The 25,764-nt window shown below is 41.6% G+C and overlaps 13 protein-coding genes across 14 annotated transcripts; 7 read left to right on the forward strand and 6 right to left on the reverse strand.

The window, feature by feature from the left end:
• Positions 1-8: 8 nt before the first annotated feature.
• Positions 9-1,916, reverse strand: LOC145700147 (uroporphyrinogen decarboxylase-like). Its single transcript, XM_081777403.1, has 6 exons — positions 1,658-1,916; positions 1,018-1,269; positions 760-976; positions 618-691; positions 273-507; positions 9-154 (listed from the first exon to the last, which is right to left on the reverse strand). The coding sequence occupies exons 1-6, from the start codon at positions 1,913-1,915 to the stop codon at positions 123-125; spliced, it is 1,068 nt and encodes a 355-aa protein (XP_081633529.1). The 5' UTR covers position 1,916; the 3' UTR covers positions 9-122.
• Positions 1,917-4,102: 2,186 nt separating this feature from the next.
• On the reverse strand, positions 4,103-6,926 carry LOC145700140 (acetyl-coenzyme A synthetase 2-like, mitochondrial). Its single transcript, XM_081777394.1, has 6 exons — positions 6,546-6,926; positions 5,429-6,288; positions 5,079-5,296; positions 4,700-5,039; positions 4,483-4,657; positions 4,103-4,437 (listed from the first exon to the last, which is right to left on the reverse strand). Exons 1-6 carry the CDS (start codon positions 6,736-6,738, stop codon positions 4,253-4,255), a joined length of 1,971 nt encoding a protein of 656 aa, XP_081633520.1. The 5' UTR covers positions 6,739-6,926; the 3' UTR covers positions 4,103-4,252.
• A 129-nt stretch (positions 6,927-7,055) lies between these two features.
• Positions 7,056-8,638, reverse strand: LOC145700149 (uncharacterized). The gene is made up of 3 exons (XM_081777404.1): positions 7,933-8,638; positions 7,759-7,890; positions 7,056-7,506 (listed from the first exon to the last, which is right to left on the reverse strand). Exons 1-3 carry the CDS (start codon positions 8,571-8,573, stop codon positions 7,260-7,262), a joined length of 1,020 nt encoding a protein of 339 aa, XP_081633530.1. The 5' UTR covers positions 8,574-8,638; the 3' UTR covers positions 7,056-7,259.
• An 82-nt stretch (positions 8,639-8,720) lies between these two features.
• On the reverse strand, positions 8,721-9,701 carry LOC145697945 (uncharacterized). The gene is made up of 3 exons (XM_081775150.1): positions 9,275-9,701; positions 9,119-9,198; positions 8,721-9,071 (listed from the first exon to the last, which is right to left on the reverse strand). The coding sequence occupies exons 1-3, from the start codon at positions 9,381-9,383 to the stop codon at positions 8,721-8,723; spliced, it is 540 nt and encodes a 179-aa protein (XP_081631276.1). The 5' UTR covers positions 9,384-9,701.
• LOC145697946 (DNA mismatch repair protein Mlh1-like) lies at positions 9,402-12,453 on the forward strand. Its single transcript, XM_081775151.1, is given in 4 exon segments — positions 9,402-9,800; positions 9,948-10,376; positions 10,765-11,433; positions 11,474-12,453. Coding segments are annotated over 4 exon segments (2,046 nt in total). The 5' UTR covers positions 9,402-9,716; the 3' UTR covers positions 12,338-12,453.
• Positions 12,419-13,945, forward strand: LOC145696819 (uracil-DNA glycosylase-like). The gene is made up of 4 exons (XM_081773918.1): positions 12,419-12,922; positions 13,200-13,470; positions 13,516-13,600; positions 13,643-13,945. The coding sequence occupies exons 1-4, from the start codon at positions 12,453-12,455 to the stop codon at positions 13,705-13,707; spliced, it is 891 nt and encodes a 296-aa protein (XP_081630044.1). The 5' UTR covers positions 12,419-12,452; the 3' UTR covers positions 13,708-13,945.
• Positions 13,946-13,995: 50 nt separating this feature from the next.
• On the forward strand, positions 13,996-16,557 carry LOC145698602 (transmembrane channel-like protein 7). The gene is made up of 4 exons (XM_081775809.1): positions 13,996-15,541; positions 15,749-16,017; positions 16,063-16,245; positions 16,284-16,557. The coding sequence occupies exons 1-4, from the start codon at positions 14,001-14,003 to the stop codon at positions 16,463-16,465; spliced, it is 2,175 nt and encodes a 724-aa protein (XP_081631935.1). The 5' UTR covers positions 13,996-14,000; the 3' UTR covers positions 16,466-16,557.
• Positions 16,558-16,590: 33 nt separating this feature from the next.
• Positions 16,591-19,325, forward strand: LOC145700151 (charged multivesicular body protein 5-like). Its single transcript, XM_081777406.1, has 4 exons — positions 16,591-16,871; positions 16,915-17,037; positions 18,686-18,864; positions 19,032-19,325. Exons 1-4 carry the CDS (start codon positions 16,599-16,601, stop codon positions 19,108-19,110), a joined length of 654 nt encoding a protein of 217 aa, XP_081633532.1. The 5' UTR covers positions 16,591-16,598; the 3' UTR covers positions 19,111-19,325.
• LOC145698541 (uncharacterized) lies at positions 17,137-18,449 on the reverse strand. The gene is made up of 4 exons (XM_081775746.1): positions 18,148-18,449; positions 17,617-17,789; positions 17,492-17,545; positions 17,137-17,442 (listed from the first exon to the last, which is right to left on the reverse strand). Exons 1-4 carry the CDS (start codon positions 18,275-18,277, stop codon positions 17,362-17,364), a joined length of 438 nt encoding a protein of 145 aa, XP_081631872.1. The 5' UTR covers positions 18,278-18,449; the 3' UTR covers positions 17,137-17,361.
• A 31-nt stretch (positions 19,326-19,356) lies between the features above and the next one.
• On the forward strand, positions 19,357-20,783 carry LOC145700144 (ubiquitin carboxyl-terminal hydrolase 30 homolog). The gene is made up of 5 exons (XM_081777400.1): positions 19,357-19,480; positions 19,522-19,754; positions 19,802-19,970; positions 20,017-20,611; positions 20,656-20,783. The coding sequence occupies exons 1-5, from the start codon at positions 19,368-19,370 to the stop codon at positions 20,731-20,733; spliced, it is 1,188 nt and encodes a 395-aa protein (XP_081633526.1). The 5' UTR covers positions 19,357-19,367; the 3' UTR covers positions 20,734-20,783.
• Positions 20,784-22,473, forward strand: LOC145700155 (uncharacterized). Its single transcript, XM_081777411.1, has 5 exons — positions 20,784-20,967; positions 21,480-21,498; positions 21,877-21,967; positions 22,015-22,175; positions 22,335-22,473. Exons 1-5 carry the CDS (start codon positions 20,961-20,963, stop codon positions 22,429-22,431), a joined length of 375 nt encoding a protein of 124 aa, XP_081633537.1. The 5' UTR covers positions 20,784-20,960; the 3' UTR covers positions 22,432-22,473.
• On the reverse strand, positions 22,275-24,123 carry LOC145700145 (di-N-acetylchitobiase-like). 2 transcript variants are annotated; one of them, XR_014134160.1, is made up of 9 exons: positions 23,783-24,123; positions 23,684-23,727; positions 23,550-23,640; positions 23,424-23,505; positions 23,264-23,349; positions 22,971-23,216; positions 22,751-22,931; positions 22,450-22,705; positions 22,275-22,409 (listed from the first exon to the last, which is right to left on the reverse strand). XR_014134160.1 is itself a non-coding variant. In XM_081777401.1 (8 exons), exons 1-8 carry the CDS (start codon positions 23,972-23,974, stop codon positions 22,545-22,547), a joined length of 1,083 nt encoding a protein of 360 aa, XP_081633527.1. In that variant the 5' UTR covers positions 23,975-24,123; the 3' UTR covers positions 22,432-22,544. The 2 variants fall into 2 exon arrangements, 1 of the variants encoding a protein (XP_081633527.1); XM_081777401.1 differs by lacking the exon at positions 22,275-22,409 and having other exon boundaries at positions 22,432-22,705.
• LOC145700152 (protein CNPPD1-like) lies at positions 24,016-25,675 on the forward strand. The gene is made up of 5 exons (XM_081777408.1): positions 24,016-24,163; positions 24,233-24,420; positions 24,466-24,791; positions 24,840-24,977; positions 25,021-25,675. The coding sequence occupies exons 2-5, from the start codon at positions 24,297-24,299 to the stop codon at positions 25,075-25,077; spliced, it is 645 nt and encodes a 214-aa protein (XP_081633534.1). The 5' UTR covers positions 24,016-24,163; positions 24,233-24,296; the 3' UTR covers positions 25,078-25,675.
• Positions 25,676-25,764: the final 89 nt, after the last annotated feature.

Consider the following 25,764-nt stretch of genomic DNA (forward strand, 5'->3'; position numbering starts at 1 on the left):
TGTATTTCGGAAAATTGGTGACCACCGACAGTGAAAATCGCATTTATTTTTCGCGTAAATAAATATTTTTAAGAAAACTTTTAGGACTCGGGAAAACGAGGATTCTTTAGCAAATCTCTTTCTCATGCTTGTGTTTTTTGCGTTTCTTCGTGGACTGTGTCTGTTCAGCGGGCTCCTTTTTTTTTTGATGAAACATGAAGATCAAACAAACCAGTTTCTCAAATCAATAATCTCTTCTTTCTCCCACGTGACCTGTGTTCTAGAGAAGGAACCCTGTCCTATGTACGTTCTCAAATGCTCCGGATCCGTGTCTGGATAAATCCCGTGTCCCAAATTGGCAATGTGTCTCACTCCTTCGAATTTCTTCAACATCTCCCTCGCTGCTTTCTGAATCTCTTCCTTCGGCGCATACAACTGGCACGGGTCAAGATTGCCCTGGACGACTTTGCTCTTGAGCTCAAGAATTTGCTCTCGTGAAATTGTCCAGTCGACTTGAATGATATCATACTAAAGAAATCAAGGAGACGAGAATTTGACGAGTAAGACCAAAAATTTGACACTAATAAAAAAGCGGTGCTTTAGGAATTTATTGCTACGACTTTGATGCTTTTATTTACCTCGGAATCGACAAACTCTTTGTTCATGAAATGACCTCCTTTACAGAAAATAGAAACAGGTGGAGCATCCTTTCCTAAAAAAGATATTTTACGATGCTTTTTTCCGATGTCTCTTTAAAATGAAAGTTTCAGTTTTTCGTACCTAATTTAGCTTTGACTTGAGTAGCAATTTTTTTGAGCAATTTGAGTGTAAATTTGTGGAATAATTCGGGAGAAAGGGCGTCGGCATGAGATTCAAAAACTTGCAGAACTTGAGCTCCGGCGCGGGCTTGTCCGACGAGAAAGTCGATGCAGACATTCGTCAGTGCGTCCAGCAGCTTTTCGCTGGCCTCTGGGAATTGATACAGCCACTTTTTCGCCTTGAAAGAGCTTGAAAGCTATTCTCTGTTTCTGAACTTACCTTTGAGTATGTTTTGGAGCCGCCACCTTCGACCATGTAAGCCATGAGCGTCCAAGGGGCTCCGACAAAGCCAAACAGTGGCTGTTTACCGCCAATGGTTTTGCGCGTCAGTGTGATTGCATCGTAAACGTATTGAAGAACTTTGTTAACGTCAGGTGATAGGTTAATTTTGTCTAAATCTTCGGGCGCGTCCAGCGGCGAAGTAAAAGTTGGCCCTTTTCCGGGAACCATAACGCATTCCATTTCCATTGCCTAAAATTTCAAACTGAAGCATCCTTCCGTATTAAAAACTTGACTTCGTTCCGTACATAAAAGATAGCTGTCTCTATTTAAGACTACAAATACGTAGAAGCGTTCTGATCTCCCCAAAAGTTACATAAACGAGCCTTGTGAGACACATCTATCGACATTTATTTATGAAGATATTCACAAATGGAGACTTAAAGGTGTTCTCTAAGAAATACTTCAATTTGCTCAACTATCGTGAGATATCTCATAATTATGAAAATGTAAGATAATTACACAGATACAAAATAATAAATAGATAAGTATAAATAGATAGAATGTTATCATTTCCCACCGAGACGTCTAACTAATAGTAATGCTGTGTTACCATTTTCGTATTTTTAAATGCGCGTACCTGTGGAATCACCATAATATCAGAGAAGATGATCGACGCATCAAGATCAAATCTTCTCAGTGGCTGCATGGTAACTTCACAGGCATGCTCCGGATTTCGGCAAATTTCGAAGAACTCGTGTTTCTTTCTGTACTCCCTGAACTCACTCAGGTATCGTCCTGCTTGTCTCATGATCCAAATCGGAGTCCGATCGACTTCCTCTCCTCGGCACAGTCGCAACACACGGTCATTTGTCAGCTCAGGAAAATCACTGCTCATTCTGAACAAATCCGGGTTTGGAAATATAAATTTCCCAGAAAACAAACTGTTGTAAAACTGCATGGGTTCTGAGCCTCAAATTTATGATTATTATGAGGCTTATCTTCTGAGAGACAAAAGCGGATAATCCGAAAATGAACGCAAATTCCAACATTTTTTACTACACGAATAAATGTGAATAATTGGAAGATAATCTGAACAGGGATGCTGATTTTTTTCGCTAGGGCGCGCGTCGCTTTTAAGCGGGCGCAAAAGTCTTTCGCCCGAGCGCAAATTTTGTTTCGGCTGGCGCTCTCCCGGACGATTTGAAAACTGCGCCAGGGATTATCGCGCCGATAAATTTTTGCGACGCCTGCGCGGGTGGACGCCGCCGCGGCGATATGATTTTTCGCTGATGATTCAGCTTTTTCCCTTTCAGTTCATTCTTGAAAATTCAACCCACATAGAGTCAAAAGAGCCTTCTAAGATGTGAAATAGGCCATCAATGATTTCAGGCGAAAGTGATAATTTCAAAAAAATTTTTGCGGGTCCGGAAATCATAAAAAATCTGAAAGTGTAGTTTTCTTCAGCTCGTCGAGACGAGTCGAATGATGGGTCAAACTATTGATGACTCCAAGGATTAACCGGTTAGCTGGCAATTTCCCGGAAAATACATTTCCCGTCGCCGTTTTTGTTCTAGAAATGCTAGAATGACAAAAAAAGCGGGAAACTGGTCCTTGAAGTTAGTTCTTGTGTGGGTGAAAAAATGAGAATCATATCTCCAACCATAAGATGCTTATCACCAAAATTCTATTTTCTTATGAAAATGGGACCGAAAATTAGGAAAGTGCAGCAACAACGAAACACATGCAAAATTTAGAATTTTTATCGTTCAAAAAAGTTTCGCTATATATTTGACCAATATCTTTTTGCCCACAGTAGAACTGACCATAAGGATCAGTTTCCGGGTTAGGGTTAGGGTTTCTAGAACAAAAACGGCGACCGGAAACGTATTTTCCGGTAACCAGACGGTTAACCGGTCAATCCTTGGAGTTATCAAGAGTTTGACCCACCATTCGACTCGTCTCAACAAGCTGAAGAAAACTGCACTTTCAGAATTAGTTGTCCTGTGATGTCCTTTGAATCGGTCATTAGGTCGGTCATTAGGTATATTCGGTCCATAAATAGAGTTTCCTCATACTGCAGCCGCGGAGCGGACATTAGTTTTTTGATGAGCCAGAAAATATGCTTGACTTTGGTACCGGGTACCAATTTGGTTCCGGCACCGTCCGTCTCACGGAGGTTTTGGGAAGAGTTTCATCAGTTTTTCCCTTTTTCTCACTTCTCACAATGACTGTTTTCCCTCAGTTTCAATCAGAAACAATTCCAAAAATAGAACGGACCGAAAATGAATCACAAGAAACAGCAATATGGGAAACCATCAATTCAACCAAGTTGGGGATTAGCGCTTGTGAGGACTCGGCGCATCCATCGTTTCCTCAATGTGTAGGCCTCGGACGTAAAACTAGCGATTTAACTTTACCACTTAAAATCTATCCTATCCTGCTAATTTTGATTTCATAATTAATTTCTTTAAATTGAATTATGATTATATTTTCAATTTGATCGCCGTCTGCCCAAGATCGCCGTTTGCCCAAGTCTCCGTCTGCCCAAGTTGGGCAAACGGCGATCTTGGGCAGACGGCGACTTGGGCAAACGGCGACTTGGGCAAACGGAGACCACTCCGCCCAGACGCAAAAATCTTGCGCCCCGCCGTTGAAGCAGCGCAAAAATCCATAGTCTGCTCCGCAGCGCCACTCAGAGCTAGCGCAGATTTTTTTCGATTGCGGCGAGTCCAGGCGCAAGGGTTTTTAGTCCGCTTGATGATTCACTAAAGCGACGCGCGTCAAAACGAAAAAAATCAGCATCCCTGAATCTGAAGAGTATGCCTTATAAAATCAAATTATCTCACCTACTGTGTAAAATCGTTTCATTTCTCATAATTGTTTTATTTTCGGATTATCCTACTTTTTACAGGTATTTCTTGATGGAACTCAAACTAAAGAAACGGCTTAAACTGATCATAAAGCTCAGGTTCAGTAGCCACGTGATATACTTTCTCTTGAAACCAGATGATAATGGCCTACCTAATTCATAAAAAATAAATATTGCTCATCCGTCATCAGTCATTTTTGTTTTAAATTTCTTTATTAAAGAATAGAACTAGACCTGACACCTTCAGTTAGCACATGTCTGCATAATACTATTATGCATTGTAACAGTAACACTTTTTTGTAAATTAAATAAGACAGTAACTGGCGTGGGAATAAAGTAAAGAGCAAGCACAAGTATGAATTTTTAGCTTTGGCATTTTTTCAAGAAAATCTCTTCGACAACTTCTGGCTCCGCGAGGGTTGATATGTCGCCAAGTTCAGGGGCAATTTGCGCGAAATCTTTCGCCTCAGAGGACGCCAGTTTTCGCAATATCCTTCGCATGATCTTTCCAGAGCGCGTCTTTGGCAAACCACTGACGATGATTGTATCTAAAGAGGAGTCGTTGAGAAATGATCGAGAAAAGGTGAGTGTACCTTTGGGAACGGCAAATTTCGCGATGACTTTTGCCACGTGCTTGTTCGCGAGCAATTTATGCTCAGAGTTCTCCTCGACTCCCTCTTTGAGAATGACGAATGCATAAGGAACCTCTCCCTTGGTCGCTTCCGGAATGCCAATAACAGCGGCCTCCGAGATAAAGTCCAATTGAGTCTGAAAATTTTTTCTTACTAAAAAGCAATACTTAGCACATACCAAGCAGTCCTCAATCTCCGCCGTTCCCAATCGATGACCAGAAACGTTGATAACATCGTCCATTCTGCCTGTGATCGTGTACTCTCCATCTTGATCTCTGTGCGCTCCGTCGCCAGTAGTGTAGACATCGTCGAAAACATTGAGGTAAACGTTTCGGAATCGCTCGTGATCGCCGTGAATCGTTCGAGCAATGCCAGGCCAGGGCTTCGCGATGCACAAGGCTCCGTCAACTGAGTTGCCTTGCACGGTGTTTCCGTCCGCGTTTTTGAGAACGGGCTCGATTCCGTAGAAAGGGCGCTGGGCTGAGCCTGGTTTGAAGGAAGCTCCAGCGTCGCAAGGGCTTAAATATACTTCTTGCTTCAATCTAATCACAACTTACACAGGAGTAATCATATTCCCTCCAGTCTCCGTCTGCCACCAGGTATCGGCAATCGGAACTTTCGAGCTTCCAACCTTGTGATGCAACCATTCCCAAGCTTCAGTATTAATCGGTTCGCCAACACTGCCGATTCGTTTTAGCGAACTTCGATCATATTTTTCGATGAATTCATCGCCGTGCCGCAAAAGTGATCTGTACGCAGTTGGAGCACCATAAAACTAACATTATTAGTTATATTACTATTAAAATCAAATTTCAAAGAAAATAGGTCAATCAAATTTGCACATCAGAGTAAATAATTCTCAAATATTTGATCTTGACACTCCTAGGGTAGGTGTTATTTACTGTACCTGCGTGAGTTTATGTTTGTCTACAGTAGCCCAGTAACGCCCGGGATCCGGGTAAGAAGGAATGGACTCAAACAACAAACTCGTCGCTCCGTTTGCAAGTGGCCCGTAAACTGTGTAAGTATGGCCAGTAATCCAGCCAATATCAGCGACGCATCCAAATCGATCACCAGGTTCACAGTCAAAAACAGCAGAGGTTGTTACAGCCGCGTAGAGAAGATAGCCCGCTTGCGAGTGAACCAAACCCTTTGGTTTACCAGTCGAGCCAGAAGTGTAGAGCAAGAACAGTGGATCTTCCGCGTTCATCGGCTCGCTCAGGCAGTTTTCCGGTGCAGCCGCCAATGCTAGGTCCAAATCGACGTCCTTTTCTGTCGTTAATTTCTTGGCCTCTGCATTTCGAGTTCCCACAAGCACAGTTTCCACCAAATCCAAGTTTTCGATCGCCTCGTCGACGACCGATTTGAGGTTGATATATCTCCCTCCTCTGTAAGTTCCATCCGCGCATATGACAACTCGGCAATCGGCATCAATTATTCTTTGCCTGAGAGCATCGGCAGAGAAGCCGGCGAAAACGACGGAATGAATCGCGCCAATTTTCGCACACGCAAGCATCGCCGCGACTCCAAGAGGACTGACGGGGTAATAAATCGCCACCCGGTCGCCCTTCTTCACTCCCTTCGATTTCAAGACGTTGGCAAATCTGTTGACCAAGGAATGAAGTTGGGCGTATGTGACGATTTCCTCATTTCCGGGCTCATCTTTTTCGTAAATTAGAGCCGCTTGGTCGCCACGATCGGCCAAATGCCGCGTCACACAGTTGTCAAATACATTTAACTGGCCGTCCGCGAACCAGGAAATGCGTCCTAAAGAATGAATTCACTCAGACATAAGTAGCAAGATTCTACTTTTGGCTTTGATTGAAATATTGTGAGATAAATGAAATGAGTTTGGGATGAGAGGAAAATTAGATAAAAGATATTTTCAACTTTTTACAGTGCCAAAATTCAACCTGGATCAAATAATAAATTAATAAAATGTCCCGAAGTAATATAGAAAATCTTTGATGTGCATCTGCTAAAATTTATGCCACATAAAACTTCATAAAAGTTGGAGTACTCACCATCTTTGAAAGAAGAATCAGAAACTTCGGTAAAGTCCTTCTCCCAAAGCAGCCTCGATCTAGCAAGTTTTTCCCAAAACTCATCATTTTTCTCGATTGAATACTTGTAAATCTCACTGTATCCACCGAGCTCCTTGAATTCGGCAAGATTTCGTTTTGTCCTTCTCAGAAGTTGTTGCAGCCGCCCTCTCATGATTGAAAATATTAATTATAATTTCTCAATCAGCTTTGTTTGTCCTTTTGATTTACAAAAGGAAGTAAAGCCCTTCTTTTCTCTTTCTCAATGAACTTCTTTGAAGAAATTCGTCACGCCCTCTGGCGTAGAAGTGGAATACCCAAACAGTGTGCTGTAGATACCCTTCGTTGAAAATCCACCTCAGCAAAAAAGAAAGTTTACGAGCGTTTTCGCACGAAAAAAGAAGTAGGACAATGGCGCCATAGACAAAGTTCATTCAAGCCGAACATGAAATCAAGGAAGATTAAAGACAAGGAAAAGAAAAGTCTCTAGAATAGGCACGACAATTTATTGGAATGTGAAAGGAGAGCGATAGAAAGAGATCGATAAATTTCATTGATTTCATTGGGAAAGAACTTTGTTAGAGGACAACAGTTGTTAAAGAATTTTATGTTAAATGAACTTGTTACAATATTTTCGAATCTGAACTGGAATGATAAAGATTTGCTTTGAAAAATGAGCGAGTTTCTTCTTCTTTTCTACATAAGGGAACAGTCACTAGATTGCTTTTTCTTCGGTTTCCGGCTTGGTGCCTTTCCATAGAGCATTTGATGGACATCTGGTTGCGGGTTCTGGCCTCGTTGGGGGTTCCCAGGTTGGCGGGCTTGCTTGGTATTCTGCGCTTTTGGAGGAAGGGGATGAGCTCGACGAGATTTTGCCTGAGCTTGAGACATTTGCTGACGAGCACGCTGCTCTCGACGAACGTCTTTTTGATGCTTCTTGTGCCTGCGAAAGAAAATTAATGAACAAAAGGTTGCTTATTTTATTAATTAAACATTTCACAAAAAATCAAACAATCAACGACGCAATAGTTTCAGCAAAAACGGATGCAACTTCTAACAAAAATCGGCAAGGCTTTCTGATTCATTTTTCGAAGATATTTTCTAAGTGAGAGGAAAAATTCTACGTGGTCATTATCTAACGGTCTTCAAATATTTGTTCAAGTGGACACTCCTTTCGATCCTCCGGTCATATTACCTTTGAGCTTCGCGCTCGGCGAGTTGAACAGCTGGTGTCTTTTGGTAGACACCTGGTTTGATTCTCACAGTCATTCCTGGACCATCGGCGCAAACTGATTCCGAATCAAGTATAGAATCCAAGCTTTTTACCCTAAAATTATTCTAAAAAACGAATAAACGCTAAAAGAGCTACCTTCTCATAGGAGATCTTTCTTTTGGATTGTAAAACTCTCCGAAAGACTCTGTCGACTGTCCCCCATCACTATCTCTTCTTCTATTTGCCGCTTCTACAGGAAAATAAGCAACAGCAGCTTCTGGTCTCGATTGATACTGTGCAGGAGCTTTGTATTCTCTTCTTGGGCTTCTGAACTCTTTCGAAATATTTTCAGCTTTTCGACCACCATTTACATTTTGCGGTCTTTTCTGATCTTTTCTTCGATCTCTCTCAGATCGTTCTTTCGAGTTCTTGGGCAAATGTTTGGACCTCGGTGGCTTAGAATGATTACTGTAACTCTTCCCTTGCTGCCTCGGTTGTTTTTCATGACTTATATTTCTCGGCGCGATATACTGTCCTTCTGTACTGTTGTAATTGCCCCTGTCAATTTCAATCTGCTGAATCGCCAGTAGATCCTCTTCATCCACCCTCCTGCTATTTCTGTTTTCATATTTCTGGTTGTACTTATTGAAATCTTGCTCCATGATCACTTTTGCCAGGTGTCGATCTTTCGCTTCCGATTCTTTCAATTTCTTGAGCTTGATTTTTTCTGCTTCAGAAAGTTTGTAAGCCATTTCTTCATCCTGCCCGTGCGGGCCATTTTTTCGTCGATTTTTCATTCTTTGCTCTTCTTCTAGCGCAATTTTTCGAGCGTATTCAGCGTCACTAACCTAGGCTCGGCAACCAGTGTAGAAAAACTGAGTCAGGCTACTTCTTCTGACACTTGGCTTTTATTGAAGCTCTTTCAGTAGCCGTACTCAGGTTTTCTACATAGCTTGCCGAGCCCAGTCCCTGGCCGTCATTTTAGCAAGCTCTTCCGCCGCCTTGAATTGCTCCATTTCCTCTTTTTGAATTCTTTCTGCAGCTTCTCGATCTCGCTTTGCGATTCTTTCTTTTTCTTTCATCTCCCGCTCGCGCCTCGCGAATTCTTTCTGTTCTTCTTCGTAGAGTTCTTTGGCCACTTCTTCGCCGTCTCGTTCGTTTTGCTTGAGCTTGACAAATCTGTTCACTTCTTGATCTTGGATTTGGTTGGCGATTTTGAAGTCTTTCTCCGCAATTTCTTTCTTGACGTAAGCAGGAATATAGCCCATTTTCAGCGCTCGATCTTCCTCCTGCGACTAAAATTTCGGATTCAGGAAAAAAGGCTATTGAAAGAATGAATTACTTGAACTCGTTTTGCAAGTTGAATATCGTGAGCAACGATTCTTCGCTCGTTTTCGTTGAATTGCTGGACATCGACATATTCTGAAGTTGAATGAAAATTTGCTACTACAATCAAGAAGATATAATTATGAGGAATATTCCTCATAAAAGACTGTACCTTGCTCCTGAAGCCTGTACGCCAGTTCGGCATCCTCCCCAACTCTAAAAATGCCGGCGGCCTCTTCAACATTTTTCGGGATGTTCGCGGGCGTTCCGCTGCGCTCCATTCCAAATTCGCTAAAATCTCTGATCTTCGATTATTCTTTCCGCTGATTTTCTCGATTTTCCGCGATTTTTCCTTTTTCTCGATCTCTTTTTTTTCACTTTTTCGCGAGGGCGCCCGATGATTCACCTTTTTCACAATTTATTGAAATAATAAAAAAGCCCTTGACTGACCTTTTTAGCTTTTTTGAATTATGCTTTTCAGATTTTTTCTGACAAATTCGACTTCGCGTAGGCAAAGAGAAGAATTTAATCGATTTGGGAAGGAAAAAACTGGAAAAGTAAATTTCGTGGAAGAAAATTTCAAATAATGATTGGCAAATTGGAATAAGAAGAAAATGCCGATTAGAAAATTGAGTCAGGATGTCATTAACAAGATCGCCGCTGGTGAAGTCGTGCAAAGACCTGCTAATGCTATCAAGGTAATAAATTTAATCACAATTGATATTTCCAAGTTATTTTTGAAAAGCGCGCGCTTTATTGTCATTTTGAATTATGCGCCAAGCGCCTACGTAATTTCTTCTTCCCGTCATCGCCTCGGTATCTCACTTATTTTTCTTTTCAAATAGGAACTGATCGAAAACTCCATCGATGCTGGAGCAAAAACGATTAAAGTCAAGACGAAAAAAGGCGGCCTGGAAATGTTCCAAATCGAAGACGACGGCTGCGGAATCCCCATGGAAGATCTTCCCCTCGCTGGAGTGCGTTTTGCCACCTCGAAATTGCAAGAATACACCGATCTGAAAGATATCGGATCTTTTGGCTTTCGTGGCGAAGCGTTGGCCTCTATTTCTCATGTCGGCCATTTGACGATTACTTCCAAACCCGTTGCCCAGGAAGTTGCTTACAAAATTCAATTCGATGGCGGGAAACCCAATGGAGAAGCGATTCCTTCAGCTGGTAGAAACGGGACAGTGATTCATGTCAAGGACCTTTTTCATAATATGGGAATGCGGCAGAAATCATACAATGCGAACGAAGAACAATTTAAGGAAAAAGTTGATCGATTCTAGCGCCCATCCTAACCCAACATAAAGATATACAAAAAGATAACTCGTGTATAAGACGACTTTCTGCGTCAGAAAAGATGCGCAAAGCGTGTTGTTGTAAAATCACTGAAAATAGACATTATTGGAGATTGTAATTATCATTTCCCCCTGGAAGGCACCTTGGCTGACGCAGATGTAAATCTTCTCCGTTAGTCTAAATAGTTTATACATCGAGAAATAGACATGTCGATATTAAGAAAACTTTGAGGACACCTTGCCTGGCGCAAGCTCATATAACCTTATCCTCTAATTATAGATATCCCAAGGTGTTTAATTACTCTAAGATTTGAGATTCCAAGGCGTAAGATAACCCTAAATTTGTTCAACTTGATTACAGATAGCTGAGGTAATCCGGGCCTACTCTATCCACTACGAGAATCTGAACTTTTCCCTCTTCCGAATCGACAAGAGCCAAACTCAAGTTCGCTCTTGGAATCTTCCCGACAGAAAAACCATCATTCAGCATACTTATTCGAAGGAAGTCTCAAGCAATATTCTCACGACGAAACTTTCAGATGAAGAGATTGGAGTCAAGGGAGAAATCTTCTTCACGTCTTCTGGATACTCCGGCAAGAAGTTTATTCTCTTGATTTTTGTCAATAACAGATTGATTGAAAGTAAGCAGATAAAGGAAAAGCTCATAAAGGATCTCTGAAATCATCAACGACTATCCGATTCTGAGCTTCAAAATCAGCAAATAATGGAAACCGTTTATGAAGAATACCTTCCTAAAGGCGCACGCCCGTGGGTTTATCTCAACCTCTCCATGCCTGGAAAAAACATCGACGTAAACGTCCATCCGACAAAGATGGAGGTGCAGTTTCTCCACGATGAGCGAATTTACGAAATGATCAAGAAAAAGATGGATATGTTTCTGATCCCGACAAAGGAAGACAGAACAATGACTGTAGTTCCCACATTTTTGAGCAATCATGAGACTTCTGTGATTGATCTGAATGAGTCGCGCAATTCAAGAAGATCTGATCCAAATTCGTCCGATTATCAGGTACCCTCGGCTTTCTCTACATTGACCTTAATCTTTCAAGCATCAAATGGTCCGAAACGATTCTTCCTCGCAGAGAATCGACAGTTTTCTTGCCATCATTGATGCCATCCGCGGCAATAATAAAGAAAATGAGCCTCGCCAACCCAAATCGTCGACCCCAAAGAAAGAAAACGAAACAGCATCCCCGATTTCCGAGAACAAAAAATCGCTAAAGAGAAAGTTCGAAAAGAACGAAACAATCAACGGGCGGGCGAAACGAAACCGCTGCCAGCTGACTTCGATGCTCGAATTGGAGAAAGAAATCGAAGGAAAAGTCGACTTGGACTTTAAAAGTTTTCTGGAGAACTGCATCTTTGTTGGTTTCGCGTCCTCTTCGAACATTCTGGTGCAGCATCAGGAGAATCTTCTATCTGTCGATTTTTCGCACCTTTCAGAAGATCTTTTCTACCAAATAATCGTCAAGGATTACGGCAACTTCGATGTGGACGAGCTCGAGGATCCAATAGATCTACCCGCGATTCTGCAAATTTCTAGCATCGACCCGTTAAAGTGGGAGAGGCTTCTTCATTCGTTGAAAATAATGCGAGAAATGCTGCTCGATTACTTCGGAATTCAAATCGACGAGGATCTCTATCTCCGTGGAATGCCCAAAATTATCGACGACTACCGCCCAGAGTTCAACAAGATTTACAAGTTCTTTGAATACCTGCAAGACACAAACTGGAAGCACGAAGGGAAATGCCTCAGATCCGTTTCAAAAGCGCTCGCAAAGTTCTATTCTTTCGCTCATTACGAGCAAGACGAGCTCGATTATCTAAAAGAAGTGATGGAGAACACGATCTTTCCAATCTACAAAAGCGACTTTTTCTGCCTCAATTATCTGACGACTTTTCAGAGCCTGTAATGCTCACTTCACTGCCTGCTCTTTATAAAGTTTTCGAGCGCTGCTAAATACAATTTTTATTTATTGATAAAAATTCTCGTTCCTCAATTTTGCCTCATTGAAGATTGAAAATTTTATGCCGCAGCCGAGTATCAGTTCGTTTTTCATGAAAACCAACAAAAAGGAAGTCCCCACAACTTCCAATTCCAAGAAACGAAAGTCATCTGCGATGGAAGAAGAGGAAAAGATGGAAGTCGAGCCTGTCAGAAAAGTGTCCCGAGAAGACCCAGAAGTCCTCCCAGAAAAGGTGGAAAATCGAGCAAAACTTGAAGCGCTCTTTCCTGGCTTGAAAGTGATGCATGATTCCTGGATGAAAGCGCTTTTGCCAGTGATGGAAGCGAAGTCATTTTCGGATCTAGCGACGTTCGTCAATGGTCGATACAAAGCTGGTACCGTCTATCCGACGAAGGAGAACATTTTCAAATGGGCAGAGCGACCATTGAAGAGCATCAAAGTTGTGATCCTCGGACAGGATCCTTATCACGGCCCGAACCAAGCGCACGGGCTTTCATTTTCAGTCCTCCGGCCAACTCGTCCGCCACCAAGGTGAGTTTTGACGGACATTCTCCAATTGTATTTACAATATTTTGTATTTATGATATTCTCTGGTCTTTATTAATGGTAACGTTTGAAGTTCAAATTGAACACTGGTGAAAGAATTTCTTTCAAGATTTCTTTGACGTTTTATCGCTCAAAAGCACAATTGTAACATTTGTGCAAAACTGCTATTGATTTCAATAATATTGAACTAGTGGTATCAATAAAAATTATATAACTTCAGCATTTGCATCTTGATCAATATATAATTCTTTTTATCTTTAAGCCTTTTGAACATGTATAAAGAGCTCGAGCAAGACGACAACATCCCTTTCACCCGGCCTAGTCATGGCGATCTCTCAAAGTGGGCCGATCAAGGAGTACTTCTTCTCAATGCGGTACTCACTGTTGACGCGGGAAAGGCCAATTCGCACCAGAAAAAGGGTTGGGAGAAATTGACAGATGCAGCGATCAAGGCAGTTTCTATGCACTGTGACAGCGTTGTTTTTCTCCTCTGGGGAGCGAAGGCGCAGGAAAAGTCAAAAATTATAAATGTGGTTAGAGAGACTTCAAAAAATCAAACCCGTAAAAATTTTTTTCAGAACAAGCACGAGATCTTGAAGCAAGTCCACCCCAGTCCTCTCTCTGCTCACCGAGGATTCTTCGGCTGTCGTCACTTCTCCAAAGGTAGAACTTCTCCGCGCAATCAAAGTTTTCAAACCGCTTTAGCCAACGAATTTCTCGAGAAACGAAAGCTTGCTCCTATCAAGTGGCATGCCATATCCCACAATTAGGGCATTCTAGGGCCATTTGCACTGTACCTTTTTAGCACGCACTTGCACACGAACACTCGCCACCACAGCCCTGTTTTACTGTTTTACATCAGTTCTCAACCTCAACCTTGCTTGACAGTTCCACACTGCCTTATTTTTATCCACTGACAACCCGAAGCAGACTGTACGGGAATAATTTTGTGTATCTGCCAGTTTCAACCTTTCAAGTTTTCGCACCACGCGAAAAGCATATCATAATAATCCATTTTAATAAAAACGACAATTACCTCAATTTTCTTGGTTCAGATGAAAGAATGGAAAATGTGTACCCTCCACAAGGCTTCACAACTGTCCATACTCTCCGAAACCACCCCGGAGCTTACACCATCCGAAATCGAAGAACAAAAGCAAGGGAAAATCAAAATGCGCGAAATTCGGGTGCCAAGCTAACTCTCCTGGACCCGCAACAGCTCAACCCTTGGAAACGGCACCTAGAATTTATCGAAGGAAAATGCGGCCAAGCAGTGACCGCGTATTTCAGATTTTTAAGAAAGTTGATATTTCTCAACGCTGGGTTGAGTTTAATCGTTTCCGGGGGGATAATTCTACCGTATATTTGCATGCGCCTTTCTGGTAAAATATCTGCCAACGAGGAGAAACCATGTGAATATCCAACTGAATACAAGGATGATAAGTTCGTCGACTACGTTTTGTTCCTCTTCAATGGGCAGATATTCATGGAGAAAACCTTTGTCTTTTACGGCTTTTACGAATCGTCATCAATAGATGAAAGTGGTTTATCAGACACCTTGTACAACAACCCGGTTCTTTATCTAGCCACAGTGTTCTTCATCTACCTCTTTTCTTTGATCGTCATCAGTGTCCAAGCTGGCAGGAGCATGGAGGCTCAAATTGTGGGAAAGTCCGGACAAATGTTTAAATATTCGAAACTGATCTTCGGCTGGGACATGAACATATCGGATCGGGAAACTGCAGCGATCAAGAAAAAGCTCCTGGCGATGAAGATCAAGAATGAACTGAAAGAGGACAAGCTGATCGCGGAACAGGAGAATTGGAACTTTTTCGAAAGAATGTATGTTTACTTCATTCGAGTCTTCACGACGATTGGCAATTTGGCCGTCTTGATCGGCTCTATTCTTTGTGTCGTTCTCGCCGCAACGAAAGGAAAAGAGCTAGAATCGGAAAACAACTTCCTCAAGTTTCTCTACTCGTATCTTGTTTCTATCACGATGGGTGGAACTTCTATTATCTGTCCAATCTTCTTCAAGATCCTCACGTCCTTCCAGAAGCTCAAGGCTGAAACGCGAATGAATCAAGTAATTGGTTGGCGAGTCGCCTTGCGTTTTCTGTCGATAACAGCTGTTTTTATCACAATTTTCTTGGAAATCTCCAAATGCCACGATCGAGAATTTCTTGAAGCTGCTCCGATCGTCACTAATTTAAACGAAACGACAACTGAATCAACTCATTCAGTGAACGATAGGCACTTTTCCTGTACTTGTGAGAATCCGCTGTATACTTGTTGGCCGACAGTTCTTGGTCAGGAATGCTATCGACTAACAATCGGTTGGCTTCTCGGTCAATTAGGGTCTGTTTTCTTTCTTGCTGGAACGAGCAAATTGCTCAAGCGCTGGTTTGGGTGGAGAATTCCATTCGTCTCCACTTTTGATATTACCGATAATGTTCTGAAAATCGTATCCTGGCAAACGATTGCTTGGTTAGGCGTTTTCTACTGCCCGATTCTACCAATTTTGATTTTCCTCATACAAGTGCTGGTTTTTTCCGTAAATAGATTCGCGGTGGTGGATATTTACGAGCATAATGACGACAATCAGTAAGTGATTATGCTTCTTCCACCTTGTGATTAAAAGATATTATCAACAAATGATGAGATTTTAAGCGCTTTGCACCTTGTAATAAACATAATCACAGTGAAAGGGGCAACTGGTGAAGCCAATTTAATATTAGTTCTAGGGTATTTAAATCTTATATAATCCACGATAATCATCAGACAAGCCGGCTCTAAGTGTCTAAATTTCAGCTATAAATCCTCGAACGCAGATGTGTATTTTACGGTACTCATGGTTATTGGATTTTATCTGGGAACCTTGATGACCCTGTCTCCTCTGATTCTCTTTTCGCCCAGCTCATCTTGTGGCCCTTTCCAAGAATATCAAACTTTTGCCGAACCATTTATGAACTTCATCGAAAGTTATTGGCGATTGGAAAGGCTCTGGAACTTTATTTCTTCCAAGACTGTTTTGTATTCGATCATTCTTATCTTCACGTCTATCTGCTTCTTTCTTTACGGTTAGTTACTCCCCTTCCTTGCTTTTTCTCAGTCCGTTTTTTTAGTCAAATCGTGTGGACTGAACGAGAGAATAAAAGTCCTTGAAGACCAGTTGACAAAAGAAGGCGAGGATCAGCAATTTCTCATGCTCAAGAGAAGGAACGAATCGCAAAATTCGCAAAATCAACGAAACAACTCTTCCAATGTTTCAAGGCGACGACCAGAGATAATCGAGCGAGCGGATCAAAGTAAGCCTCGGTTTTCTTTCTTGATTTAAAATTTTAAGTGCGCGAAACGGCATTCTCGCGGCCTAAAAACTCATCGCAAAATTCTTCTAATAATCAACGACAATCATCTGAAAGATCTGAACGAAGCTCGCATCCGACAGAAAGAGAAAGAGCGAGAGAAATTCTTGAAAATCGATCTTCCGCGATGATGACAAGAGAGTCAATCATAAGCTGGACGTGAAATCAACTAATTTCTGTAATTTATCTGTCTTGTATATTTCTGTATTCGAAAAACATTCCAAGCTGCCAAACATTGTAAAGTCTTTTATCTTCTCCAATTACTTTTCTGACCTCCGGAAATTTAGAAAAAAAGTATGAACCGCATCTTCGGAACGGGAAAGCCAAAAGCACCACCACCAAATCTAAATGACTGCGTGCAAAACCTTGACTCCCGAGGCGACTCGATCGACAAGAAGATCGCCAAGCTCGATGCCGAACTTGTCAAGTACAAGAATCAGATGAAAACGATGCGAAAAGGCCCTGGCAAAAATGCTGTCAAGCAAAAGGCCATGCGAGTTTTGAAGCAGAGAAAGATGTACGAAAATCAACGAGAGCAGATTTCAAATCAGTCTTTCAACATGGACCAGGTTTTGAAAGGCATATTCGGTCATTTTGGTTATTTTTTGTTAGGCTAACTTTACGATTCAAACGCTCAAGGACACGCAAGATACTGTAACTGCCATGAAAGCAGGCGCCAAAGCGATGAAAAAGGAGTACAAAAAGATCAACATCGACAAAATCGAGGACCTCCAGGTCAGTTTGACATAAACAGCTAATAGTTGTACTCTTCCTTGATATCAATCGATTTTCAATTTGGATTTGACGGGTATTAAAATCGTCAAGTTATGTTCTTATACTGGTTTATTTGGTAATATGAAGTAATCAGAATTGAGAATAAGGGTTGAAAAGTTGAGCAGTCCAAACGATTAAACAAAAATAACGATCATTGCAAATGACGTTCTGGGGAATCACACATCGTATTTGACTATTTTGAGGAGAAACAAACAGAATCGTATGTTAGTGGAAAAGGAAAAGATTATGTTTTTTTTCTGTTAGGTAAAATGAAGAGAACTCGTTTCAAAGTTCTTGTGGCGCTTTTTGAAGCTCTCGGAAAAGCTGGTCCAGGGCAATCTTTGTCTGGTCGTTTGCCCATTTGACCTAAAATATATTTTATTGACCCCTGGATATGGGGTAGTGGTTTGTTTACCTGGCAGCGGCCGAGGACTTCGGCGTCTCGTACTGTCAATCGTTGTTTGAGAATCTAAAGGTCATTTTTAACAATCAGTACAAATGCAGACATGCATGATTGTTACGCGTGATAAAGGAACTTGCCTGCATGATATCTTCATCTGTGCCGGCGATGGAAATCGCTGGAGGGCATTCATCCTCGTCCAGATCAATCTGACCTTCGGAGATCTTGCCAGTAGCTGGGGTCATGTCCCAGCGACGGATAGGGTTGAGTCGGCCGGAATTGCTTTCTTTCAAGACGTTGATGGAAATAGGCCCTGAAATTGGGATCAGTAAGTGTTCAAGATTGACAAGAAAATCGCTGTAACATCTTTCAAATTAGTTATACAACTAATTTTATATTTTCAGCAGCAGTTACCTTGATAATTTTATTTTAAATTCTAATTGCGAGAATTCAATTTAAGCAGATATTTTTGAATACTAAATTGTTCTAAATGTAGAAAAGAAATATGAATTTTGAACGATATCTTATATAAGCCGGTTTTTCAAATATAGTAAGCTTTTAAAGCTGTGAAAATTATTTCTAAAAGTAAATCGCCAGATTCAGATCGATCAAGTGCTAATTTGATTAGATAACATAATATTTTTTGCTCTTTGTACTTGGATACGACTTACCATTTATCTTGCAGGAGAGCGCATCGTTTTCGGCCAACGATGCCATGGTTCTTGATAAGCGTCGGAATTCGACATAGGTCGACTCGCGTGCACTTTTAGTATACTGTCGGACAACGGTTCTGCCAATCATCTCTTCTTCTTTTTAAAAAATCTTTTTAAAATTGAAGTTTGTCCCTGAGCTAGAACTGGTGCTTGTCCAAAGTGAGGTTGTTCGGGAGAATCTCTATCGTCTCTTATTTACGTGGGTCAAACACGCCCTGAAGGTCCCCACTTATTTCCTCCTCCTGGAGTTCTGCCGAGTTAATTAATCAACTTTTCTTAGTACTTTATCTGATGACCTAAAAATCAGCAGATAGATCTGTCCCGGACACGCCCAACTATCTCTACCCTCTTCTTTTTTGTTTAACGAGGCACATGTGATCGATTTCTTCAGCAGAAAAAGCCCTAAGCCCTCGATATAAACCTTTGTTGCGCAAACCACTGTATTAATACTGTGGTCAATAATTCACCATTTGAAAGTTAAAAATATTCTTCTTAGGATGAACTGGAGGACATGATGCTCGATGCAAATGAGATCCAAGAAGTGATGAGCAGAAGCTACGGCATTGGAGACGACATTGACGAAGCCGACCTTGAGGCCGAGCTTGATGCTCTTGGAGACGACTTTCTCGCCGATGATGGGCTTCTGGATGATATTGCTACACCGAATGCACCGAGGTCAGTAGGGTCAGTGGGTTACTACAGAAGATCGTAAACAAATAGCTTTCAAGTCAGGATTTTAGCTGGAGTCCAAACATAATCGTAAAAAAATAAGACTGGCCAAATCGGACCGCTCTTACGTTTTTTATCGATTGTCCAAAATATGTTATTAAATTGTTCTTTAGCACCGAGCCCGGTCTCCCAGAAGCATCAGGAGAAGTGGACGAATTCGGACTCCCAAAAATCCCCGAAGCCGCCAAATAAGAAATTCATTCCCATTCAAAAACGATTCCATTCGGAACTTTCATTCTCCTCCTTGCTATCAGTACTTCTCTGATTCAAAATTCTTAAGTCTCGATTCTCTACTTGTAAGATTCATGCAATCTTTTCTTCTTTATCTTTCCCCCCCATTCTCTTCACTAATATTTACTAAACTTGTACTAATCAAATGGATAAAATACTATTTTCGATTTATAAAACGATTTGTAATAAATTACTCTATTTAGAAAATTGGGCCATTTATGGAAGCAATAACAAAGTATGCGTCTGAAAACAAGTTAGAATTTCTGCTGTTATCTACTGCCTCTGCGATCCTTCTCCAGCAGCTGATAGAGAACAGAGATTATTTCCTCGGGTCAGTTCTAGTCCAGCAATAGAATATTAAAATGACCCTAGGTATGATCAGTTTTCCTCGAAGCAGATTGTTTCCGGGCTAACAAATTACTCGCAGCTCTGTTATGCAAATTCCATGCTCCAGCTCATCTCGACAATGCCTGAATATTACAATTACTTCAAACAACTGCGGGAAAAATATATCTCCCCCGAAAATAATCAAAAATCTGCCAAAAATGCGAAAGTGCTACAAACGATAATTGAAACCATCGAGCGGATAAATCGCATTTGTCCTGGTACTTTCTTATTTATTCCGAATTAATTACTGATTCTGTTACTCTAGCTGGAAGCTTCTTCGATGCGTCAACAAAGCTAATTGGGTTACTAGCTTCTGATTCAAAATGGGCGACGTCTCAGCAGGATTGTCTTGAATTATGGACGAGAATGGAGAGCGCGATTGAACTTGAGTGCCACAGATCCATCAGTAACTTTGGTTTTTTGAGCTATAAGAGGTATATTAATCTGCTTGATTTGCACTGTCTTCAAAGTTTCTTGAAGTTCAAAAACCGCTGATCCTTTCAAATGGCCGACTCATTTCTCGACGCTCCGAGAAATGGTCTGTTCCGTCTGCGGAAAACGAAAAGACTCGCGGGTCGAGAAGCTTCACATGTTGACCTTGGAGCAAAAATACTCCGCAAACAGCCTCGAACGCACGGACCTTGAGACGTCCCTGGAGCACTATTTCAAGCCCGAAACGTTGATCGTCAATTGCGAGGGCTGCTCGACCACTTCTGATCATGAATCTGGCGGGCAATCGTCCGTGATGCCCAGCTTTGACTCTTCGCCTGAGATTTCCCTACAAGACAGTCTCCACAAAAAGTCCCTTTCCTTCGCCTCTCTTCCAAAGTATTTGTGCATACAAGTCACCGCCTTGTGGGATCCAGTGTCTGGCAATTCCTTTCGTAACCTCCGCCCGTGGAGGTATCCGGATTGCCTCGATTTATCAAAGTATTGCTTTCTTCAACAGTTCGAATCTCAGAAATCCAATTTCAATTCAAAAATTTATCATCTCGAAGCAGTAATCGTTCACGTCGGTTTTGATAATTGCGGTCATTACTACACTCTGCGGAAGATCGATAACGCCTGGTACATGGTTAGTCCTTTAGGTTGAAATCAAGGAAAAAAAAGTCTTTTTAGTGTAATGATGCGCTTATTCAACGAGTCTTGACTGGACTAAACCACAACGGTGCCTACATTCTTCTTTATACGAGATAAACTTCCAAAACTGCAAACAACTGCTCCTGAAATCTCTCCTGAAATCCTCGAAATGCGTCTCGAAATGATAATAGGCTCTTTTAAGAATGAGTTTCTGTAGCCTTCTTGACGAGACGGACGATGATCTTGTATGTCATATTCAAAACGTCCGATGCAAATTGCGGCCCTTTGATTATCTGAAATAACATCCTCCTGATTCGGTTTCTTCCTCAGTCAAAGTCATCTCAATGTTCGGTAATTATTAAACTCACTTGGCTAATTTTGACTTGTAAGATTTGAATTGTTGAAGCTGGAAACAACAAGTTTAATAATCTATAGACCAGAAGTTATTTCAAACTCCCGAGAGGCCATGTAGTTGATGTAGAAATATATTGATAGCGACACTTGCTGTCTCCTTCTAAAATATCTAGCTCATTTACCATTTGTGCCAATAGGCGGATTTCTGCGCCTAGGCCAAATATGATTTGAGTTAAATTGGATTCCGATCCTAAAACGTGCCACTCTGTAATGAGGTCGCACTAAAGGGTGCTCGGGGGAAACAGAGACGCAATCCTCATTTCCTTGACGCTTTTTTTAAAAAACTAGAGAGATCCTACTCCAGTTTTCAATAGAGTGAATAGAGAAAGAATGAAAGTGAACTCGTCCGAATTTGAAACAGATTCTCAGGCGAATGATTCCAGGAGCTACTATTATTACGATTATGGTAGCTCTTCCTGAATATACTGATGGTTGATCGTTATTTTAAGCGTATCCTGTGGCGAATTGCACTGACACTGTTTTTATGTTTCCGACCTCATTTTCGACCCTCTGTAAAAAAGGGATGAGTATATCCTGAGATTATCTTAACCCCCCTACGCCACAGAGTAGACCTTCAGCTCTTATTTGAGCCCTTTGGAGACGCTGTTCGATGATTGTACTTCGAGAACATCGACTCCCAAAATGAGGGTAAAATTGGCGAAATCGGGTATTTCCGAGTTGATGACGTCATTTGTGAAAGAACACGTGTCAATGACATTTGCTCAGTGTCCCTACGCCATAAAGCAGACCCTAAGCTACATTTTGGTACCCTTTGGGACTCTCTGCGACTTCTCTGGTCGGAGAACATAGACTCCCTAGTTGTCGGAAACATAAAAAAAACAGTGTCACTGATACACTGTGTGTTCTCGACGAAAATGGACTCTCTTTGTTTTGGCTTGTGGGATTTATATTCATAGTCGTCTGCATGCTCGCCTGGGTAAAGAATAAAGTTCAGGAAAGTACACTATTACCCTGCAATTTCAGACCTTTCAATACCTCAACAATTGGCCTAAAAGAATGCAGAAAAAGTTCGACCCAAACGTCAAAATGCACTTGATCGAGCGATCAATTCTTTCAACAAGGCGGTTTTCTAACTTTGCCTGTCGTCTTTCCAGGCTTTCTTCTAAAGCAAATGTGTTACCAAGGTACAATCAAAGGCTTTATTATTCACGAAAGCGACTTGTTTGATGGTCGGTTTTTAATTTTTGATTTAGAAGCTGTTCCAAAATATAAATAATTAGCAACATCGGATGAAATACAATTTTGTTTCGCGGAAAAGTTCAAAACAATGAAAAATATTTTAGCAAAAGACGGGAAAGTGACGTGCCAGGTCCAAATTACTCTACACGCGACACGATCAAGAGCAATTCGTTTTCATCCTCGAAAGCAGCATTTATTTGACAGTTTTAATCCTCTTACGATCCATTTATTTATTGACCCCTGTTGTTCTTTGACATCTGCATTGCTTTAAAACGAGTTCAGAATCAGAGTTTCCTCCTTGATTTTAAATCTCTTCAACAAATTTCTGAACCCCTAGCGTACTCCGCAATCTGATCCCAGTACTGTTTCGAAAGTGGATTTGCCGACAATGGATAGTCGATCAAATCACATGACCACATTCCAAGCCCAGCCAGTCCATGAGCAGCCGCCATCTTGTATTTTTCTGCCAAAGTCGCTTGAAAAAAATAAAAGACTTGTAAAAAAATCTCCTTTTTCAAACCTGGTGTGTCAAACCAGCGCTGTCGGTAGTGCCCATTTTCTCGGGTGGAGCAGTAGACTGTGTGCGAGTCACTGTCGTAGTTGACTCCGTCAAGTGCGTTTTCAGAGCAATTATGAAGAGCATTCGATAATGAATCAATCAATCTATGGGCAAAGTCCACGACGCATGGAGGGATGGGATTCTAAATGGCTTTGGTCTAACCAAAACAGTTAAAACTTACATGGTGCCGATTCATGTAGACACAAGGGTATCGGTAGCTGGCCCAGTGAACTCCAAGAACGAGCTTTTCTTTTGGAATTCCCATTTTGAGATAATTCTCGACCCCTTCTGTTATCTTGTCCAACGGAGAAGAGGCAGAGGCCGTTATTATATTATCCTGGCTATCGTATCCCATTATAAAGAGTGTGTCCATGTGCTCCGCCATTTTGTCCCACAGCTTGCACCTGCCGGATAGACAAGCTAAAGGCTTAAGAGTTTAAAGTTTGTACTCTGTAAGAGTTTGAATAATTAAACCTTTGGGTCAAACGGCACCGCCATCGACAGGGAGATGTCGGGTCCAAGGTCAAGAAGGGCTTCTCTTGTTTCCTTTATTAATGAGACTGTTTACTTGGGTTCAACTGGGAGGCTCAAGGACGAAACAAATTAACTTAAAAAATGTGCTGTAGAACCATTCCGTATGCTTCTTTAGTCTCTTCGTCAAAGATTGGTCCTTCTGCATCGAAAACTGCTCCATCGAAACAACCCTCATCGACAGTCTTTATCGCTTTAAATTTTCTGATATCATTACAGTAAATTTTACCGTGCGAATGAAATCGACAAGCCTTTTTCTATAAGCCTGGTCATTGAGGTCAACAAAGTCAACATGCTCATTTCCAACGCAAAATTCAACCCTAAAGAATTCCCTGTGATTTCGTTGATTTCAAGGGTTGGTACCTTATTCCACTGTCGTGAAAAAACTCAACATTCTTTCGTCCCCACTTATTTAGGATGCTTACAGACTTCAAGATCTGACTTAATTTAGTTCATCCTTTCCTGGGCGATAGTTGTTATGTTTTCAAGCGGATATAGATGCGGGTCCAAATGCAGAGGCCAAGCGTAAACTTCAAACTCCCGTCTCGCCTGTCTTTTGCATTTCGAATCTACGCTCTTGGCGTTTGCGTTGCGAATCAGGAGATTGAATATCAAAATCAGAATCAGCATAAATTTGAAGTTTTCGATCTTCATTTTTCACACCTTTTCTCTTCTTCTATCCCGTGACTTTTGGCAGTCTGAGACAATTCAATATTTTTTCAGCAGCAGTCTTTTTTTCTTCGTTATTTGAAAATCGCGACGTCTAGAGAAAAAAATAGTGGTTACTCCCCCTTTTTCTTCTTCGTATTTACTCGGCCAATAGCAGAATTAGCCTAGTAGTGGGTGAGTGTCACTATTCTTCAAAAGATATTATTTACTCTGGGTGGATTTCTAATGGTTTTCTTTGTTCAGACTAACAAAACGAAATCGGTGCTCGAGCGCGGTGCTTGGGTTGGTTTGTTGGGAATAAAAAAACATGAATACGGAAGATTTGAGGATGAGTTTTCTCGCCTCGCCGGATTGGGAAGATCGGCTGAGGAGAACCTTTCTATATCCGGGGACGCAGTGCTTGGACGACGTTATGCCGCTTGACATCTCAGGTAGATCAGAGGAATAATAGAAAGGGATTAAACCGCTCCTCGTAGAATTCTGCGTCGAGCACTTTCGAGAGCTCGCGCCAAAAAACGCTGGAAAACTTGGACCTCGCATCGCCACTCGATTGATGCGAAATACGGCGCTCTGTCCGTCCGCGATCGTCGCCGCGCTGATTTACCTCCAACGACTCAAAGCAAACAACCCTGAATACCTAAAGAAAGTGGAGTCTTCGGAATTATTCATCGTTTCGATGATGGTTTCCTCCAAGTACCTCTTTGACAACGGGACTGACGACGAGTGCTACAACGATGAGTGGGCCGACTGTTTGGGATTGGAGTCCAAGGATTTGACCAAAATGGAACTTGATTTTCTCACAGTAAATTGAGCTCAATTTCGCTTTAGAAAATAATCATTTTCATTTTAGGCGATAGACTGGAGCTGCCATATCAGCAATGAAGAATTCAAAAACACCCTCGCCCAGCTTGAAATTCAACTGGCAATGCAGACGATTCAAAAGACGGCGTTTTCACATACAACACGGCTGTTAACCTTCGTCTTATGCGTAAGATAAGCAGAACCTATCCATCTTTCATTTGCAATTTAAGTCTCCTTGTGGCAGTTTTTCAAGGACGTGTCAAAGTTGTTCTTTGTCTCTGCTCTGACTTTGCTCGGTTTTGCCACGTCGATGAATCAAGTCGGCTTGCAGTTGTCAGAAATGTCGGGCGGAAATGGGCAAAACTTGCACAGCCGAAATCTGACGACGCTAGAAAACTCTCGCGTACCGCAAAACGGAGAAGAAGTGGACGAAAACGAGCTAAAATTTGAAGTTTGCGAGAATCCAGCAAACGAGGATGAAGACTCAATCATCATAAAAAGCAAAGAACAAAATAACCAATATCCTCCAAAGAAAAACAACGACCAGTCCAAAGATGCGATGAAAAACTGCTATCGCTACGGTTTCAACAAAGTGGAGATTTGCGTCAAACCGCTAGTTTTACTTTGACTTGGAAATTGACTTGGAAAGTCTAGCCTTTCTGTCTCTCTATCTCTCTAAGGTGTCGTTAACTATGAATCAGCTTTCCCAAATATAACCTCTCTTTATGCAAATCTCACAGTTCAAAATTCCTACCCACCTTCTTTTGTCTGAAAATAATGGTTAATTTTCCTAATTTGCGAAATCAAATTTCCCACCCTCAATTCTCCGGTGTCTGAGCTCCTCAATGGACCTTTCCATATTCAATAAACTCTCCCAAAGAGCCGCTTGTATCAAGTATTCTGAATGCATATTGGGGATAAACTGGAATCGGAAAGTATTAGATCTGAAAAGCGCACCGCGAATTACTTCAAGT

Source organism: Oikopleura dioica, chromosome 2, assembly GCF_907165135.1.
Source record: "Oikopleura dioica chromosome 2, OKI2018_I68_1.0, whole genome shotgun sequence".
Classification (NCBI taxonomy): Eukaryota; Metazoa; Chordata; class Appendicularia; order Copelata; family Oikopleuridae; genus Oikopleura; species Oikopleura dioica.